The sequence below is a fragment of the Cavia porcellus genome, unplaced genomic scaffold (genome assembly GCF_034190915.1).
Source record: "Cavia porcellus strain 051 isolate PalLab524CR breed Dunkin Hartley unplaced genomic scaffold, mCavPor4.1 scaffold_16, whole genome shotgun sequence".
Taxonomy (NCBI): Eukaryota; Metazoa; Chordata; class Mammalia; order Rodentia; family Caviidae; genus Cavia; species Cavia porcellus.
In genome coordinates, this window is record NW_026947499.1 from 59,613,080 (window position 1) to 59,629,708 (window position 16,629).

The window sequence follows — 16,629 nt, forward strand, 5'->3', positions numbered from 1 at the left end:
GCCAGGAAACTCTGAGAAGTATGTTTTGTTTTGTTTTTGTTTTTTTGTCTTTTTCTTGGTACCAGGGATCGAACTCAGGGCTTCCCCCTTGCAAGGCAGGTGCTTATGCCACTGAGCTAAATCCCCAGCCCCTGAGAAGTGTTTTAAAAATCATTATTATTAACTTATTAACCCTTACTATATGCAAGGTACAGGATAAGGTGCAAGACAGTAGAAAGGCATTCACACTTCATATTTAACACAGTTTGTTCAGATTTCATTCATACTTATATTTCATCTGATCCTTACCAAGTCCTATGTAACCTCTCCACTTTAAAAAAACATATTTAGAAACCTGCCTAAGATTATAGGAGTACAATTGGTGCTAGACTAGAGCCAAGGTTTTTCGACTCTAAGTACAATGCTGCTTCTAGGAAACTGCTTTTTTCCCAGGACGAGTTAGCATCCACTGCCCTCCAGCAGACTTCATCAAAGATAGCAATATAAAGAAAACCACTATAAAATGCTAAGTCTTAGATGACACAGAGGGACAATCTATAATAAACGGAGAAGAAACAAGGATTTGAACAGGTGGGAAAAAAGAGGAAGAAGGAGCAAAGAAGAAGCACAAAGCACATTTAAAGACAATGAGCATAAATATCCTGGCTTGGTAGTGAGTTGTATATAGAAAAGATATAAGACAAGTCTAAGAAGGTAAGCTGAAGCCATAATGATATACAATGTTTTACTGACTGTTAACAAATGTGTTCAAGCATATACATGCTATAATGCATTAAATGCTTATAACAATGCTTACACATCATCGCACTTAAAAAGTGCAATGGCCCTGCCAAGTATGTTTTTATTTTCCTTATCCTAACTAACACAGGACTAGAGTCAAGCTCAATGAACAGCATGTGCTTAGCATGAACAAGGCTCTGGGCTGAATTCCCAGCACTACCATCACCCCCCAAAAAAGGCTAGCAAACTGTCATCTAAGAAGAGCTGGTAACTTCTTAAGATCATCCAGCTGGTAATACAAAGCCTAGGACACTATCATTTAGGAAGGCTTAGTAACCTTCCAGCTGAGAGTTTGAACCCAGCCCTCCACCACATCCCACTCACACAGTCCTCACCATCACTATCATTCCCAGACAACAGTTTCTTTCTACAAAACAAATTCAGGACCCTCAGATTATAACAGTGAAGAGAAACTTCAATGAATAATTTCTATTTTTGCTATTGTTCCTATGAAACTACCTAGCATCAAAATGCACTTGCAAGTATTATGGAATTCTCTATCAAAGTTTTGAAGGAAGAGCTCTACTCACTTCAGAAGCCTAAAAAACAAATGGGTCTTTCCTCTCCCTGAGCCCATAGTAGCCAGCCGGAAAGCACAAGATCTAGTCTTAGCAATCAGACACTCTCACACAAACCATTAGGTCCTGTGAGGCAAGGGCAAGCATGCCTGTGATTACATCAACAGTCAGGGCAACATGTTGTCTGGAAAGAAGACTCCAGAAGCAGCTAGTACCTAGACCAGACTGTTTATGCTACTTCCTACCCATCTCTGAACTGTATTCTCTACACTTCTCATTCAACTTGTGTAACAGTTACCCAGTCCACTTCTAATAAATTCCTTTCCTGTCTAAGCCAACCAGAATTGGTTCCTCCTGATGACAATAAATTAAACTTCTTAAAGGTAAGTAACCTGAAATGTCCTGCAGAAAATAAGGAACAGACTGCATCGGTCTAGAAAATGGGAACTGCTTTTCTTCCTGAATATCCCAATCATTTATTCACCTAACAGTTACTGAGTGCCTATATATTCTAGGCAATAAGTATATGGCCTATCACCTGTCCATCCCACAGTTCAAAATCACTGTACAATTCAAATCCAAGAGGCATACAAAACTCTATAAACAATCACATCCAGAAAATATCCTCTATAACACATCACAATTAAATTTCTGAAATTCCTGATTCTTTAAAAGCTATTACAGAAAAACAGAAAGTAATCTATAAAGACAAGCCCATTAGAACAACTGCCAATTTTTCAGCACGAAATCTTCCTGCTGGTTTGAACCACCCCACTGGTGGTACATTTATGACTGTCCCACTTGGGTGGCTTTTACCAGTGGTGGTACAAATAATCACATTTATCAGTCTTTTTACTAATAAAATCAATAAAAAGTCTATAAATGGACCAAATCTAGTTATTTGCTTGAATCTGAATTACTGCACAAATATAAACATTTATACTGTTCATACCAATTAAAAATGATTAGAATACATTTATTTCATTAAATTAAAAGGAATTTACTTATATTTGTGAATAGTTTATCAGTAATTAATGCTCTAAATTTTAGCATGTACAAGTACTTCATTGCTCCTGTATGTAGAGCAATATCCATTTACAACTGGTACACCACAAATTACTATACACAGTTAGCTAGAAATTAACAGGCAGTCAGGCAGGGACAGGCCCTCAAAGAAGTCAATGCAAAAAATGAGAGCACATCAAAGCTGTGGCTAGAGATGCATCTGAAGAAGGCAAAGCTTCAAGATTAAAGTCACAGCGGCTACACTGTGATACTCCCCTAAGGGATGAATGGAAATGAGATTATACTGTAACTGGTATTAGCTAGTCCATTCAATTTAGATATGCATCAGGCACCCAGGTGGGTGGCCAAGACACTTAAAACCCATTCCTTCCTAACATGTTCCTGTTAAAAGTCACACATAAGCCAAAGTGAATGATGTCAGCCATATGCCCTAGCTACATGCCCTCTTCCTTGCTGGATCAATATTAGCTAAGCAACTATACTTGCAATTCTGTAGGCTGATTGTGGCTTGACCAAAGTTGTGCTCACATTCTAATTTTTGCTGTATAAATTAACCCTGAGAAATAGACTTAATAGATACTTATCAAATTCTCATCCAACAAAAACCCTGAGAAAGGGTCTCTGTGACAAACCACTTCCTGATATCTAGCAGATCTGGAGTCATATTTCTCCTACAAAATTATGTTTCAATTTTTATACCATTTAAATGTTTTCCTTAAGGAATTATATGATAACATCTGGTCTGCTAAATCAATACCTTTCTCTGCTTCACTCTAATCAAAACCCTGCTGAGGGTTGGAAGTGGTGGCACAAGCCTGTAACCCCAGCACTCCGAAGGCTAATGTAGGAGGATCGCTGTGAGTTCAAGGTCAGCCTGCACTACATAGTGAGACCTGTCTCAACAAAAATAAAAAACAAAGACCCACTGAGAAAGCAGTCCAAGCTGCTCAACGAGACAGAAATGCATGTACCACTGATGGCTCAAGCTGGCACGAATGATTGAATTCGAATCAGAAATGCATAGCAGTAAGACAAATACTATGCCTCCATCATAAACATTTCTAAAGACAAAAACTGGCAGATTAAAAAACAAAATGCAACGATACATTGCTTGCAGGATGCCCATCTCATCCAAAAGGAGGTACGCAGGCTGAAAGTAAAAGGATAGAAAATGACACTCCTTTTGATCACAGCCCAAAACAAGCTGGGGTAGTAGCTATCTTGCTTTGAGACACAATATATTTCAAGCAAAAATGGGCCAGAAGAAACAGAAATGGTCATTACACATAAAAGAAAAAGGATCAATGCAACAGGAAGAGATTACAATTGTAAATATCTTTGCTTCAAATGTCAGCTCACCCAACTTAACAAGAAGTATTAGATTTAAAAGGTCAGAGACACATGAATACAATCAAAATGGAGGGCAGAGACACTCGCAAAATTAAACAGGTCAACCAGACCAAAAAAAAAAAAAAAAAGATCAACGAAGAAACATCAAGAGTTATACCACTATTGGACAAATAGACTTAATAGATACTTATCAAATTCTCATCCAACAAAAACAAAATACACATTTTTATCAACAGCATGAAGAATTTTTTTCCAAAATAAATCATACATAGGCTAAAAAGCATGCTTAAATAAATACCAAATAAATGAAATAATCCCTTACATACTCTCCGATTATAGCAAACTGAAGTGAGATACCAACAGCTAAAGAAGTTACAGAAACTTAGGCAAACACATGGAGACGAAATAATACATTACTGAGAAATCAATGGATCACAGAAGAAATCTGGGAAGAAATACAAAGTTCCTAGGCTCGAATGTCAGTGGAAGCACCACACATTAAAACTGAAGGACACTACGCATTTCTCTAACTGTAGAAATTATTACTGTACACATAAAAAATACAGTAGTCTCCAAACAAATAAGCTACAGATATATCTCAAGGTTCTAAAAAGTCAAGGACAATCCAAGTCTGAAACTAACAAAAGGAAAAAAATTATAAATATTAGAATAAAAATGAAATTCAAACTTAAAAAAACACAAAGGATCAACCAACCAAGAGTTGTTTCTTTAAAAAGATGCAAATGGGATCTGGGAATAAAAGAAGAAAGAAGAAAGAGTGCCAGGAGGGAGGCAAAAGGAGGGAGATAGATAAAAATGACCAAGATTCAATAAATACATGTACTAAATGCTCCAAGAATATACTTACTTTGCATCCCAAATATATATACTAGTTAAAAAACTGAGAAAAGAAATCACCATATTTAAATCACTTAGAACGATGTAAAAACGATAAATCTTCAAAATGATAGATCAATCATGATAGATCATTTTATTTTTGAAAGTTCATCCAAAAAGAATCATCAAAAGCTCAGTTTTAAATGCACATCTACATGAAAGTTTAACCTTTACATCCTCAAAAACTTCCATGGTTTTTATGAAATCACTGTGCTTCTGTAAATTACAGAATCTAAGTGGGAACCATGAGGCAAAGTTCTACTTCTAGCCCAATCAGTGAGTCACAATCGTACAGGTGCAAATGATCTGTGAATTAGGTAATATGTAAGTATCAATTGACTTTTAGGACATCAATAGCAAAGACAGCTATTATTTCCCAAATGCCTACTCCATGCCAGGACTATTCTTAATGTTTTACAAAGGAGAAAAATGAAATTCAATGATTAAATGTGGCTGACGAAGACCAAACAGTTGGCAAAATTCTCCACTAATTTTCCAGGGCTCCTGGAACCAACCAAATGTTTTAGAACAAGAAAAATGTATTCCCTCGTAGTTCTGGAGGCTAGAAGACATAATTCCAGGTGTCAGCAGGGCCACAGTTCCTCTGAGGCTTTTCTCCTTGCCTCTGAAAACTCTGGCCATTTCCAGCATCTCTGGAGCTCTTTGATTTGCAGGGGTCTTTCTTCATCTTTGTTTCTGCTGTTACATGGTGTTCTCTCTCTCTGTGACTTCATACCATCTGCTCTAAGTGTATCTATTTCTCCTTTTAAGCAAATCATTCATATTGGATAGGGCCCACCCTAATGACCTCATCTTAACATGTTTACCCCTGCAAGCACTTTATTTCCAAATAATAGCAGTTACCCAGTTAGGATTTCAACACATTACTTGGGGGGAATATAATTCAATCCATTCAATGGAAGCAGATCTGGCTAGCTCCAAAATTGTTTCTTCTCACCATAAGACTAAACTGCTTCTCATAATCTCAAATAATATGCACCCTATGACAATTTAAATATGGAAGTCAGCTTAAAAGACATTTTAAAAATGGTAACAATTACTAATATGCCATTTGTGTAAACACAGAAAGGTTGTATTCATCATCATTCCTCAGAGATGTCACGTTTTTGATTCAATTCCCACTTTTTGAGAAATGATTTCTTAAAATAACTCACCTCTCAAATCACAAGTGTAGCAATCTGGAATACTCTATAAAGATTTCATAACCAATTACTACAATTTATTTTCATTGTGAGGGCTATATAGCTATATAAAATATAGCTATGCAAAAATAGCATTCAGTGAAAGGTATCATTTTAAATATTTTTACAGCAAGAAAGATGCTGGAAATTCATATCAGTACTTACTAACAACATAAATATTAAAGATTTGTGTTCTTTAGGAATACTGTAAGAGAAATTTGATTTTATCTTCCCTCAGATGCCAGTCACACATTTCTTAAAGATAAGATGAGAGCAGTCACTCTGGTTGGGGGAGAACCAAGAAACCACACCCCAACTTGAGCAAACAGCAGTGACACAGAGCAAAGAGAACCCAAAAGCCATACACACTCCCGCAGCAGGCTGGAAGAGAAGTACCCGGCACACACACACACACACACACACACACACACACACACACTCCCCCCTAGACAACCAGCTGATTCAGAGGAACACAGGCTGAAATGATAGCAACTAAAGTAAACAAACAACTTAATGCTTGTACTGTCTGTCTGACTTTACAGGCCTAAAGCCTGAGCAACTACTTAGAGGATAACAATTCGCAATATAGTACCAATGGTGGATTCCCTACTATCTTGTTATTAAAGTCCAATATTGTTCTGTTTTGTCATTTTATTGTTTTGTTTTATTCCCTTTTAAAAAAAAGGTAAGATGATGTATGAACCATCATTAGTGGTATTAAACCCCAATCACTTTCAAGACAAGTAAGATTTAGAGCTATTAAGACTTCACAAAATTGGATTCACTAATATTACAAATATTTTTTTTAATTTTAAAGAAAAAAAAACAGAAAAAGGGTACAATACAAAATTTCAAAAAAAATAAACAGTAAGAAATCACTAGTTAATAGATTACATATTATCATCTTAGAAATAGTTGTTCAAGTTACAAAATTAAAGCATACAAAGTGGACATTCAAACAGTGAGACTGCAAACAGTTCTGTTCAGTGATCCAACAAAAACTTAGTAATATGGTTATCTATCTTACATACTTAAATATAGATGCAGTTATATCCTTTAGAGCACTTTATTTTCCTCTCTTTTTTACAATAACAATTACACATTTTGGGTTTTATTACTACCACAGTTCTTATTACTTTTTTTTGAAGAGAATAAAACCAAATGTGACAACATTGGAGACATTACAGGACGTCAAAAGAAGAAAATAGTCAAATCAGAATGGGCATCATAGTGAACCTTATTGCCTTCAAAGTAGTTGCTTATACTCTCAAACTTGTAAAATAGAACAGAGTAAAATTAGTCAAAACAAGATGGTGAAAGCAATTCAGGGCTTCAAATCAAGTTAACAGGAAATCAAAATGGTTACTATAATATATCCTGCTTTTGCTTATTTTTTCCCTTAATTAAAAAGACACAAAAAAATTGCACACAGTCAGCTGGCATTTCATATTACCACTGGAGGAGGTAACAATGCCCAGATCCTGTCCTAGGACGAGATCTCCTCCACAAATTGCAAGTGCAAACTGATTTCTTTACAAACGAGCCAAGGCTAAGACTGGGGGCAGACTGAACCCCAGACCCTGAAGGCATCACAATACTAACTCTTGTCCCAGAAGGGGAAAATTACCACCTGCTGGGAAACTTGTCCAGTGTGCCTGAGTCGTCAGCCACAGATTTGGAGCTAGAGTTATTAGACAAATGGAAACAAGAAATACCAGAGGTTTGGGCTGAAACCAACCCCCCGGGGTTGGCAGTCAACCAAGTGCCCCTTTGGTGGAGCTTCTACCCCAAGCACACCCCATTTGTTTGCGCCAATACTCAATAAGCCTACAAGCCCGAAAGGGAATTAAAGTTCACATTCAGAGACTAAGGGGCAATGGTATCCTCATTCCGTGTGCCTCCCCATGGAACACGCCTCTACTTCCAGTCCAGAAACCAGGGACAACTGACTACTGCCCTGTTCAAGATCTCTGAGAAGTTAATAGATGGTACTGACTCTGTACCCCACAGTGCCTAACCCTTATACTTTACTCAGCCTCCTCAACCCAGAGAACACCTGGTACTCCGTTTTGGACCTCAAGAATGCCTTTTTCACTCTACCTCTCGCCCCAGTGAGTCAACCCCTTTTTGCCTTTGAATGGACTGACCCAGATTCAGGGGTAATGGAACAGCTGACCTGGACTCGCTTACCTCAGGGTTTTAAGAACTTGCCTACCCTCTTAATGAGATGTTAGCCAGAGATCTCTTGGGGTTTAGGGAAGAACACCCTGAGACAGTGCTCCTGCAGTATGTAGATGACTTATTGGTAGCCTTGTCCTCCTTAGCATCCTGTCAGGAAGCAACCGAGGAGCTGTTAAAGACCTTGGGGCGATTAGGCTATAAGGTTTCAGCCAAAAAGGCCCAATTGTACTGCCAGACCATGACCTATTTGGGCTATAAACTGCAAGAGGGAAAAAGGACTATATTCAAAGAAAGAATCCAGGCCATATTACAGATTCCAGCCCCAGGAACCAAAAAGCAAGTACGCAAGTTTCTGGGGGCTGTCAGATACTGTAGGCTGCGGATTCTAAATTTTACTGAAATAGCCCCCCGCTGTATGACTCCCTTAAGGGAAAAACTCAAAAGTTATTAAACTGGACAGACGAATGCGAACAGGCCTTCCAGTAGCTCAAGCGGGCCCTAACAGAGGCTCTAGCCCTGGGACTCCCTGACGTTACCAAGCCATTCACTTTGTTCATAGATGAACTCAGGAGCATTGCCAAAGGAGTCCTAACCCAGGACATTGGCCCTTGGAAGAGGCCTACAGCGTACCTCTCCAAAAGGCTTGATCCAGTGGCAGGTAGATGGCCCCCTTGTCTAAGAATCCTAGCTGCTGTGGTAATGTTACTTAAAGAGGCTAAAAAACTCAATTTTGGACAGAAGATTTCTGTAGTGACCTCCCACAGTTTAGAGACTCTTATCAAAACTCCTCCCAAAAAAATGGCTCTCGAACGGTAGAATTTTACACTATCAGGCCCTCCTTCTAGACCCAGAGTCGGTAGTTTTCAAGATTTCTTCAGCTTTAAACCCAGCCACTCTTATGCCTGATGACAACCCGGAGGAACAAAGGACACCTCTCAATGAGTGTGCTGACATCCTCAAACTGCAGCAGAACCTACGGGCTGATCTTACTGACCAGCCTTTGGGAAATGCTGACAACTATTTCACCGATGGAAGCAGCTTCATCCAGAATAGCAAACGAGTGGCCGAGGCAGCAGTGACCACCGAAAAGGAGGTATTCTGGATTAAGCAGTTAGAGCCTGGCACCTCTGCCCAAAAGGCAGAGCTCACTGCTTTGAGTGAGGCGCTAAAACTAGCCACAGGAAAGAGGGTAAACATCTATACTGACAGTAGATATGCTTTTGCTACTGTACATGTACATGGAGCCATCTATCAGTAGCGAGGTCTCTTAACCTCCACCAGGACTAAGATTAAAAATGCTCCACAGATTCTAGACTTGTTGACAGCTGTCTGGCTACTTCAACGAGTTGCTATTATACACTGCAAGGCTCACCAGGCAGGAGATGACCCTGTCACCTTAGGAAACAATTTGGCAGATCAAGCCGCTCAAAAAATAGCAGCCACATCAGAGGGGCCAACCGAGGAAGTAACTGCTCTGATGCTAGTCCCTCCGACCTTGTCAGAACCAGTCTACACAAAGAAAGACCTACAGTTAGCATCTCAACTTGGAGCGAAGTCCCCCACCCCAGGGGGCTGGTACCAGTTACCTGATAAACAAGTACTGTTACCGGAGGCACTAGGGCGGGAGCTGTTACACCAGGCTCACTAAACTACCCATTTAGGGGGAACTAAACTTGCTGAATTGTTCAGAACTCGGTTTTTTATTCCAAAACTCTCCAAACTGACCACCTCTTTGAGCTCCAGATGCCCACAGTGCTTGTTAGTCAACTCAGCTAAGAGCTCTACGCTGGAGACCACCCTACATCAAGGAATTGTTCCACAAAAACATTGGGAAGACTTCACAGACATGGTAAAGCCTGGTTTACAGGGGCACTGGTATCTCTTGGTATTAGTGGACACCTTCACTGGCTGGGTAAAGGCTTTCCCTACTAAGTCCGAGTCAGCCTTAGTGGTAGTTAAAAAGCTATTGCATGAGATCATACCTCGATTTGGCCTCCCACTATCAATGGGGTCCGATAATGGCCCGGCTTTCATAGCCCAAGTCACCCAAAAGTTAGCCCAGGCATTAAAGATTAATTGGAAACTCCACTGTGCCTATCGGCCACAAAGCTCAGGGCAAGTAGAACATATGAACCGAACTCTCAAGGACACTTTAGCTAAGCTGTCTTTAGAAACTGGCGATAATTGGGTGAGCCTTCTTCCCTTTGCACTGTTAAGAACTAGATGTACCCTATATGTTTCTGGAATTTCCCCCTTTGAGGCTATGTTCAGAAGGCCCCCTCCACTGGTTCCGAGACTGTCAGCGGACAAATTAGTTGAAATAACTAACCAAGACCTCATTAAGTCCCTGAAGACACTCCAACCTGTGTTGGCCTCGATCCACCACCTGTTTAGACAAAAACACCCGGACCCATCTTCAGAGATGCCACTCAAAGCACCCATCGAGCCAGGAACTTCTGTCCTGGTGCGACATCACCATCCAGACTTCCTCGAACCCCGATAGGCAGGACCCTTCACCATGGTGCTCAGTACCCCCACTGCTGTCAAGGTAGCAAGAAAAACTGCATGTATTCACCATACTCACGTAAAGCGACTGGAAACAGCGGACAATGAGGGACATACTCAGTGGACTATACAACAGATTGGTAACCCCTTGAAATTAAAATTGACTAAACATGATTAGATTATACCAGTCATGAACTGCTCTAGCTAGCTTGCTTTTGCTCCTTCTATCCCACTGCTGGGGATTTTAATAACATTGATGCCGACTTTGCACGGCGGCTTTGGTCCCCCTGTAAGCAAAGAACAATTGTTGAGATCTTTGTATGGGAGCCCCTGTGATTGCAGAGAAGGCTATACTAAAGGTAAAGACACCAGTTGGGGGAAATTATACATATAATAGGAAAAAAGGATCATGGTCCTTCCCACATAAATGATAAATTAACTGGAAATCACAACATCAGAGGGGACTGTTGTAACCTAGTTCTAACCAATGTGCCTCCTTTCTGTTCTGTATGCGCCGTTTCAATAGAGATTAAAATTCCATCTCCAGTAAAGACTTAAGTTTCAGCTCCTTATAAATCCCCCTCCCCTCCCCATTCTTTTTAGGTTAAGTCTCCATTTCCCACAAAAGCTTTAAGTTTCAGTTTCTTGTAATCCCCCTCCACTCCCTTCAGCCTATCTGCAATATAATGTGCTGTCCTTAAGAAACCTTTTAACTACAAGGAAGTTATCAAATTGGGTCAAAGTTCACAACATTCCTGTGGTTTTCAGCCTTAAAACCCAACTCTCTTAGCTGTAAGGCATGCAGTCTCCATATTGGCTCCTGGAGGCTGTGTTGCCAGGCGTGGCCTAAAATAAAACCTTTGCTCCCCAAATTTTAAGCAAGAAGCTTCCTTGGATTTTATTCTGGGGTCCAAGCTATCACATTATCTTTGTAGCAAATTGTATATATGCCAGGATGCTTCTTGAAAGCTCTAAATTAAAGGCATTTCTTTTCTATAAAGTGCCAGAAAATAAATACTTTAGGCCTTGCAAACTAAGAAGGTCAAGGATTTTAGGTAAGTGCTTATGTAACAAGAAAGAACAATCTATGTTGTTTTATTGATGAAATCCAAAATATAATAATAGTTATATATAATTTTTGCTAGTACAGTCTACTAATGAAAAGAATGCAATTTCGAGAAAGGGACAACCTCAGCATACTTGATGACCTTCCTTATCCAAACTGATTGCAAAGGAGCATGTGCAAACTACTCTCAGGTCCTGGGACACACAAAACACTCAAGGAGGCCACACTGGCCACACCGTCCCTAGCTCTAAGTACTACCATTATCTGAAAAAAACACTAATGCCAAAACTTCTTAATCAAGGGTCCACTTTTTAATATCTAAATCAATCTGAATATTAAAATCTTCAAACATAACATAAAATGCCTAATCTCAGCTGAGCTAGTGGCCCATTCCTATAACAACAGATCTCTGGGAGATGGAGGCAGGAGGATCACAAATTTAAGCCCATCCTGGACAACTTGGCTATTTAGCAGGACCCTGACTCAAAGAATTAAAAACTGTGCTGGAGATGTAGCTCCATGGGAAATCCCTGGGCTCAATTCCCAGTACCACCAAATAATACAGAACAAAACAAAATAAAATGCCTAATTTTTAACAATTATTTTTAAAATGCAACTTGTCCTTTCTTGACTCCTAGCTGAAAACTAAGTATAAACAAAGATTACTAAATGAAGATAAGAAATTTAAACTTTAAAATTTTACAAAGAATTCAAATAACACAGATGTAAAAATATAAAAATATATTTTTATCAGGAGCTAGGGAAACAAAATAATCAAGATTAAATAACTAAGGGCAATAAATGAAATGATAATGTGAAGAAGAGGACAGTTGGGTGTTAGCCTGTCAAACAGCAAAGTGAAATTAATTCACGAAGATTTCAAGAAGACCTATCTTGTGAAACACTGAAGTAAATATTTAGTTTCTAAATAAGGACATTACTGTCAATAACACCTTCATCTGACTCTTATCATTAGGTTATTTAATTTTGAGACGTGGTTTCATGATGTTGCCCAACCTGGCTTTGAACTCCAGCACTCAGTGGATGCTCCTGCCTCAGCCTACTCAAGTAACTGGGACTATATAGGTGCACAACATGCTGCCCAGCTTCCTAAACATTAATCTAAAAACATGTAACTTTACTCTGGTAAATACTTTGCAAAAGTTAGCTCTATACTTTGGCCTCATCAAGGTCCCTATACTAGAAAATCATTACCTTGAAACAAATATTTGATTCCTGCAGTTGCTAAATTAAAAGAATATTCACCTCTTACAACCAATAATTCAGAGTTTTGGCCCAGACAGGACTCTGTAGCCTGTAAAGCCTCAGGCGGAACAAAGGAGCTCCATCTCCCCACCCCTAGGAATTTACCTGTGACTGTATTTTCCCCACCCCTAGGTGTTGTACTTCCCCAAAAAGCCCCTGAGATGAAAAATGGGGCAAAACCCCTGAGATGGAAAATATGGGGGATGGGACTAAACGATGTCGTTTTTAGGAAGAAGCGCTTTTATTTTAGCTGGCCCATAGACACAGTGCAGATGGAATTTGCAAAGCTGTGCAACTGAGTTAGAATTTTGACTGATTTTTATAGTTCATTTATGATTAGCTCATTGATCATTAAGCACGTAGTGATAAGAAACAGAAATAAGGTGAGCCTTTGTTCCCTTTTGCTTAGAGGAAATGCTCAGAGGCATTTCACAGTGGATGGTTAGCCAACTCATAGTCCCTGGTCTGCCAATTCCAGGAACATTTATCTCTCATAAAGGGAACAATAGTTGACACAGCATCATTTGTCTCCTACAAGGGGAACAAAAGTTGACATAGCACACAGGTTACTAAGGTGGGGGGGAATGACGCATTACAGAACAGCATAACGAAGCGGTCAGTTAATTTATAACTATGTGGTTGGTGCTTGGTTACTAGGGTAACGAGCTCAGTACAGAATGACAATATTGCTAATAACTATCCTTTTAAGTAACTATTTTTGCTAATTATCTTTTAATCAATTATTTTAATTCTTCAGCATCTTAGTATAACACTAGGAATTTACCTATGGGGCCAAAAGAATACCAATGGGCTACCTGTGCATCCCTAATGCCCCCTCAGGCTCCACCCCAAACCTAAGCTACATATATGCCTCCACTCCACGTGTTCCACTGGAACCCAGGGGATGGGGGTGTCTCTCCCCACATTCGCAAAATAAAGGTCATTTATATTTCATACTTCTTATCTTTTCAGCCACCACCGGTCCCCCACAGTTCTATCAATAATAAATGAAAATATTAAATCCTAGTATTAAATGAAGATTTAAATATTTAAAAATATTTTCTCATGAATGATAAAATTAACAAGGGTAGTTTTTTAAAAGCTTCATTTTAATTTTTAAAATCTAAAAACCAATCAAATAAAATATATAAACCTAATAAGGGACGCAAAATGTTACTGACTATAAACATTAAAATAAAAAGGACCTTTTTGTTTGTTTGTTTTATACATATTTCAAGAGAGCTCAAAGCACTTCATTAAGCGTAGAAATTTTCAAGCATTTTTGGGAGAATGTGAAAGGTCCATTGGTTTTACTCTAAAACTGGATCTCTGCATTGCAAGCTAAACATTTTGATTTACATCTTCAACAGGCACACACGGTGTACATGCAGTGTTTTAGGCTTATGCATGAGAACTGTTTAAGAAATGTCCATTTCTCAAGTAATTGGTATAAAGAACATTACTTCAGAACCCAAACGGTTTCAAAAAAGTTAAATATTTATTTCTATACTATACTTGGTAAGTAGTGTAAGTTTTCACATAATTCAATAAATACTCACATAACATTCCAAATTATTGCTACTTTTATCTTAACTTCTAAAAACTTTGGCCAGGTGTGGTGGCACACACCTGTAATCCCAGCACTTGGGAAGTTGAGGCAGGAGGATCACAAATTCTAGCCCAGAGTTCCAGGCCAGCCTGGGATACATAGTGAACACAAGGCCAGCCTGTGAGACCCTGTCTCAAAAACAAACAAACAAAAAACAAACTTCAAATAAAGTAGTTCAAATTTCTAATGTTAAATCATTTTCTTCTTTATTAACACTGCAGTAAGGTTCTTAGTGCAATATGAAAGCTTAAAACTGAAACTTAATGTCTTAAATTTGTCTCAATTTTATAACACTTTTAATTAGTTTATTGCCAAATCTCAACCTATTTGTTGCTCATTTCCTGCCTAACTTACGGTCGTATTTCTTACCTATACTGCTTCTAATTCCTAAATCTTAGAAGATAAACATTATTCTACTTACTCAAGACGAAGAAATTGAGCTTCATTTGTCTGAGGGAAATGGCTCAAGAATCTGAGGGAAAGGCTGAGTCACAATGTCACCCAGTCTGCCTCACATGAGCTAGAGTCCATGCATGCTCTTTGCATTATACCACTTGGCTTATGTACTGATATAATGCCAACCTTGTGTGGATGAAGAATAAGTATTGAGCATTCAAATGTGTACGCAAATTGTTTCAGATTTGAAAGGTTTTCAGATTTTGAAATATTTTCATACATTTCATCAGTTGAGCAACCCTAATCTGAAATCCAAGCCTCCGAACTCCCAAATGTTTGGAATGACCAACATGACATAACCAAAAAGTTTTGGATCTTAGAGGACTCTAGATTACATGAGCAGGATGAGGAGGAAAATGAAAACACTGAATGAAAAATTATAGCGTGACATATGTGGTCAACTGCCCTGAAGAACTTAAATATCAAGAAGAAAAAAATAATACCGAATGTGGGGTACAATCATTAACACACGCAGCCTGAAAGCAAAACACAAACTGAGGCTTCTAGCAAATTCTAACCTATATCATGCCCTAAAATACCTACGTAGCTCAAAATGAAAGGCACTGTGCACACTTTAGTCGTACGTCCTAGCATATGCCTGGTAAATTTGTAAAACACTTCTCTGCATCAGTACTTCTGCGAACCATGGCCAACGTGTTCATCTGTGTCCCGAGACAAGGCCCACACAGGTAAAGACACGGTAATCTTGTGGATTCATTCCACAAATTACATCCGGGTATAACTACTTTTTCCTATCGTTTCTTTTCATTTCTATGAACCGCACTCAAAGCGAGGACCACACAAACTGCCCTTTCATTAAATTCTCCACCCACTTTTTCGTCATTCATTCCCCTTGCAACCATTTAAACCGCGAGTAAGAGGAAAGCAAAACAAATACGGAAGCCGCGCAGAGGGAGAAAGCAGCACAAGGCGAAGTGAGAAGAGGGCGCCGCCCGTCCCCGGGTGGGAGGAAAGGCAACACTTGTAGCCCAGGGAGGAAGGGACCCCGCCCGCCGCTCACCTCGATCTCGCGGATGTTGTTAGAGGTGACGAAGATGCCGATGCCGATGGGGATGAAGATGAGGCCGACGATGAAGAACGTCGGCAGCACGGTGCCCGCCGTGAGTATGGGCTGCCAGGCGGGCAGCCGCTGCTGCTTGAAGGCCGTGTTGTCCGGCCTCCGCGTTTTCGCGGCGCCCCCAGGGGCGCACGGAGGCCCGCCATCCACCTCGTCCTTGGGGTTGCAGTTCATCGCCATCGGACCCCAAGGCGCGGCTCTACAAGCTCAGGTATTCTGCCGAGGGAACCCGCCCCGACCCTGACGAGACTCAGACAGGGGCCGCCGCCACCGGCGAGGCGGAAGGGGCGGGACATGGGTGGCCGGAAGCGGCAGTCCGCTGGACCTCCGAGGGGCGGGAACCGGAACACAGGAAAGGAGGGCGGGACTATGGGAGGAGAAAGGCTTAGTAAAAAGGGAGAAGGCGCGAGCTGTTGGAGGCTCCAAAGGCTCATATTCAACCCGGAAGTGGAGAGTGTAGTCTTTGCGCGTGCGTCGTAGATGACGTTTGACTGCGCATGCGCCAGGCTGAGAGGTTGTTGTCAAGGCGACAACAGCTTTTGGTAGCAGGCGCGGCCCATCCTCCTCGCCTTTGCCTCAGTAGTTAGCGACAGCCAGAGACAGGGTTTGTATTTTTACCCCGTCGCCGTCTCTGAAGAGAATCGGAGCGTTTCTAAGGCCATCCGTAAGGTTCCTGATCCACTGCGTTTGGTGCA

The 16,629-nt window shown here is 40.2% G+C and overlaps 1 protein-coding gene across 1 annotated transcript in view; it reads right to left on the reverse strand.

The window, feature by feature from the left end:
- Positions 1 to 16,232, reverse strand: part of Tmem30a (transmembrane protein 30A) — a 33,609-nt gene extending 17,377 nt beyond the window's left edge. Inside the window, exon 1 of the mRNA XM_003478264.5 lies at positions 15,878 to 16,232. Within this exon, the coding sequence (XP_003478312.1) occupies positions 15,878 to 16,114 (237 nt within the window). The 5' untranslated portion in view covers positions 16,115 to 16,232. The remainder of the gene's footprint in view (positions 1 to 15,877) is intronic.
- Between the last annotated feature and the right edge of the window lie 397 nt (positions 16,233 to 16,629).